At 61.4% G+C, this 4,262-nt stretch overlaps 1 protein-coding gene across 1 annotated transcript; it reads right to left on the reverse strand.

Annotated features, from left to right (window-relative positions):
* Window positions 1-6: 6 nt before the first annotated feature.
* Window positions 7-3,485, reverse strand: ST6GALNAC6 (ST6 (alpha-N-acetyl-neuraminyl-2,3-beta-galactosyl-1,3)-N-acetylgalactosaminide alpha-2,6-sialyltransferase 6). Its single transcript, XM_014946796.1, has 5 exons — window positions 3,407-3,485; window positions 3,042-3,221; window positions 1,745-2,142; window positions 1,044-1,151; window positions 7-960 (listed from the first exon to the last, which is right to left on the reverse strand). Exons 1-5 carry the CDS (start codon window positions 3,419-3,421, stop codon window positions 771-773), a joined length of 891 nt encoding a protein of 296 aa, XP_014802282.1. The 5' UTR covers window positions 3,422-3,485; the 3' UTR covers window positions 7-770.
* Between the last annotated feature and the right edge of the window lie 777 nt (window positions 3,486-4,262).

Raw genomic sequence — 4,262 nt, forward strand, 5'->3', positions numbered from 1 at the left:
TAAATGATGAGGACCCAGCCGCAGGCTGCTGCTGGCCCCTTCGTTACCGCTAACGAGCATCCGGCAGCCCCTGCTCGCTCCTCGGGCCAGGCACACTTGGAGAGAAACTCGAATACAAACCCCGGGACCAGAAGCAGGGAGGGAGAAAATAAAAAAAGCCCCCAAAAGCCCCCCCAAAAATCCCATCGCTCGTTTAGAAAAGGTTTTGGCAGTGTGGGTGTGGGGCGCAGCGGTGACAGGAAGGTGGCTGTGGGGTGGCAGTGACACCCCTATGGGCTCCCACCGAAAACTGTGGGGTTCTGCTGAGGGAAGGATGCCCGTGGATTGGGATTGGGGTGATGGAGATGGCTGAGGGGTGGGAGGCTGAGCCCCAAAAGAGGGTCCCCCCCCACCCAGGAGGTTGGGGGAGAGAGTCTCTGTGGTGGCCCCAAAAGTGATGCAACCCCAAACTGAGCTGAGGGGACTCAGCAGTCCCCCCTCCATGTGCTTGAAGGGGCTGCAACGTGCCTGGACCAGCATCAGGAAGGGTCCCACCCCCACGGCTCCCACCCATGGAGGTTGTGGGGGACACCCCAACCACTGCACTCACCACCTGGCCCCCCAAAAACCAGCTCAAAACCCATCACATCCCAGGGGCGAGGAGCCACTGTGCACAATGGTGGTGGCCCCACAGGAGGCATCCGCTGCTCCCCACTGCTGGGGTTGGATGCAGGGGAGCCCCCATCCATCCCAGCTCCAGGGGGGGTCTGCCCAGAGAGGGGGGGACACCCCTAGGGCCAGGTGGGGTGGGAGAAGGTGATGTTGTAGAGGCCGGCCCAGCTGGCGAAGACCCGTTTCTCGGTGATGAAGCGATGGTGGTTGCCCTTGCGGCTCCGCTCGTTGTGGATGTAGGTCGTGCACTCGTCGGGGCCCTTCGGCTCGTAGTAGTGGTAGGGCAGGCGGCGGGGTGGGGGCCGGTGGCTGCAGGGGGGGGAGAAAAAGCATGGGGTGAGCCCCACAGTGGGGCCTGGGGCTCGGGGTGAGGGTTTGAGGGGTCTCCTTACCCGCAGTAGTTGGGTGGCACCATGCCGTAGACGTGGACGGCGTCGCACAGCTCCACCGCGATCACCATGGTGAACCAGCCGGTGCTGAGCCATGAGCGTGACTTCTCCCTGGGAAGAAGAAACAGGACACACACACACACAGAGCCAAGGTGACACGGGTGATGGACCTCCCCCAGGGTCTCAATCCACCCCAGGGCCTCCCCATCCCAATGCCACAGCCATGGAGCAGCCCCAAGAATCATAGAATCACAGAATCACATGGGGTTGGAAGGGACCTCTGGAGATCATCTAGTCCAACCCCCTGCCAAAGCAGGTCCACCCAGAGCAGGTTGCACAGGAACGTGTCCAGGTGGGTTTTGAATGTCTCCAGAGAAGGAGACTCCACCACCTCTCTGGGCAGCCTCTTCCAGGGCTCTGCCACCCTCACAGGAAAGAAGTTCCTCCTCATGTTTAGATGGAACTTCTTATACTCAAGTTTGTGCCCATTTCCTCTTGTCCTGTCCCTGGGCACCACTGAAAAAAGACCAGCCCCGACCTCCTGACACCCACCCTTTAAGTATTTGTAACCATTGGCTAGATCCCCCCTCAGTCTCCTCTTTTCAAGACTAAAAAGACCCAAGTCCCTCAGCCTCTCAGAGCCAGCTCTGCCTCAGGGACCTGCAAAAGGAGGGGACACGGTGCAGGAGGTGGCTCCAAGGTACCTGTCCTTCCCAGTCTCCCCCCGAAAAAGGTCATCAAACTGCTTCATGCGGCCGGGGGAGACGACGTAGGCCGTCATGTTGGGGAAGGAGGCGCTGACGCGTTGGATGATCTTCAGGAGGCTCTTCTGCATCTTGGCGGGTGGCCCCCAGAAGATGAAGATGGTCTCGGGGGTCTTGTTGACGAACTCCTGGGGCCGCTTGAGGACACGGTAGAGGCTGGAGTGGGCCACCACGCGGAAGCTGGTCTTGTTGCCCACATCAGCCTCGTAGCCGGTGGTGGGAGCATCGTTCATGCGGATGGTGCATTCGGCCCCATCGATGGCCGTGCCCAGGCGGGTGCCCAGGAGGTGGCTGGAGCTGGTGACGACGACGCACTGGTGGCAGCGGGCAGTCAGGGTCTGTGGAACACAACTGCTGTGAGCAGGTGACCCTGGTGTCACTGCGACCCACCAGGGAGGGATGGAGCTGAGGCAGGGGGACAAGGCACCGCCATCCCCCACAGAGCCCCCCACCAGAGGGGATGATTGGGCTGGATGTTGGCAGAATCCTGCACCCACCACCGAGGTAGGAACCCACCACAGAGTCATAGAATCATAGAATTGTCCAGGCCGGAAGGGACCTCCAAAAGTCATCTAGTTCGACCTCCCTGCAGTCAGCAGGGACACCCCCAACTAGACCAGGTTGCCCAGGGCCTCATCGAGCCTCTCCTTGAATATCTCCAGGGAAGGGGCCTCAACCACCTCCCTGGGCAACCTGTTCCAGTGCTCCACCACCCTCACAGTGAAGAACTTTCTCCTGATCTCCAATCTAAATCTGCTCCCCTCCAGCTTAAAGCCATTGCCCCTCGTCCTGTCACTGCAGGCCTTTGTAAACAGGCTCTCCCTGGCCTTTCTGTAGGCTCCCCTTCAGGTACTGGAAGGCTGCTCTAAGGTCTCCCCGGAGCCTTCTCTTCTCCAGGCTGAACAACCCCAGCTCCCTCAGCCTGTCCTCGTAGCAGAGGTGCTGCAACCCCCTGATCATCCTCATGGACCTCCTTTCTAATACCTCACCCCTCAGTCTGTACTGATGGCGAGGATTGTTCCGGCCCAGGTGCAGAGCCTTGCACTTGTTCTTGTTGAACCTCACGAGGTTCACCTGGGCCCACCTCTCCAGCCTGTCCAGGTGACATCCCATCCCTCTGGTGTATCGACACCACCCATGCAGCTTGGTGTCCTCTGCAAACTTGCTGACGGTACCTTTAATCCCTCTGCCTATATCATTGATAAAAACGTTCAACAGTACCTGGCCCAGCTCGTACCTTGTTCCCGCAGACGGGCAGGTACCCGCTTTTCACCCCCCACTTCTTGAGGTCGGGGGGCCGGCGGGCTCTGCCCCGCAGGCGGCTGTAGGTGAAGACCTCGCTCCCGCTGCCGGAGCTGTAGATGATCAGCAACATGATCAGGGCAAAGAGGACCCCCAGGACGGCGGCGCGCTGGCTCTACGGGCAGGGGGGGGACAGCGTCAGCCGCTGCCCCCCACCCCACGGGTGTCAGCATCCAGCTTCCCCCCACCCTGTCCCATCCCGCAGCATCTCCAGCGGGGTGCCCAGTGTCCCCAGGGAGATGCCCGGTGTCCCCAGGGAGATGCCTGGTGTCCCCAGGGGGGGGATGTCCCATCACTCACCGCGCTCCCACTCATGTCTCCGCTCCGGCCTCAGTGCACAGCAGTCGCCGGCGTCCCGTGAGCACCTGCAAGGCATGGGGTGGTCACCCCCTCACGGTCCCCAGGTGGACCCCCGTGTCCCCCTTCCAAGGGGTGGAGAACCCCCCCAGTGCCGGTGTGGGGAAGGGAAAGGCAGGGGCTGGGCGAGCTCTGGGGTGTGGAGGAGCCAAACCTGACCATGGCTTGTGCCAGGGAGATGCCAGGGCAGGCTGGGCTCCTGACAGGGATTTATCCCACACCGGGGGTGGGTGGGGACAAAGCTACCCAAACCCGTGGGGTCAGGGCGGGTAAACCTGCTGGTGAAATCCCATTAAAACAACCAGCTCCAAAAAGGGTGGGGGAGAGAAGCTGAGACCTGAGCAACTCAGCTCACACATGGGCTCAAATCCAGCTGGAGCCGGCAGGGACCCCTCCAACCCCGGGGGTCCAAGGTGCAGGGGGTGTACCCCCATGCTGCTCACCCCCCCCTCGAGGGCAGGGGGGGTAACCAAGCTCCAACCCCCGCTTGCCCAAGGCTCGCCAAAATGGACTGACCCAATTTATTTTTTAAAGCCCTCGTTAGTGAGTCATGACAGTTCCCGGAGTACTCGGAGCAACTGGAAATTAAAAAAAAACCCTAAAGCCTCTACTAATTACCCTCGGGGGGGGAGGATGGGAGGCAGCAGCCAGGCTTCCACCCCCGGGGGGGCACCGGGGGCTCTCCCGGGGCCGGTGTCGATGGCTGGGAAGGTGCCAACCCACCCGGGGAGCCCTGGCACTGGGGGGGGCAAGGGGTGAAACACTGGGGAGGGTGACCAGGGGGGACCCAACATGCTGG

Source organism: Calidris pugnax, unplaced genomic scaffold, assembly GCF_001431845.1.
Source record: "Calidris pugnax isolate Ruff unplaced genomic scaffold, ASM143184v1 scaffold22, whole genome shotgun sequence".
Classification (NCBI taxonomy): Eukaryota; Metazoa; Chordata; class Aves; order Charadriiformes; family Scolopacidae; genus Calidris; species Calidris pugnax.

Coding starts and splice junctions, on each gene's coding strand:
- ST6GALNAC6 (XM_014946796.1), bottom strand. Junction 2,143..3,041: donor TGCCCGTCTGCGGGAACAAG/GTACGAGCTGGG, acceptor TGTGTTCCACAG/ACCCTGACTGCCCGCTGCCA. Junction 1,152..1,744: donor GGGGAGACTGGGAAGGACAG/GTACCTTGGAGC, acceptor TCTTCTTCCCAG/GGAGAAGTCACGCTCATGGC.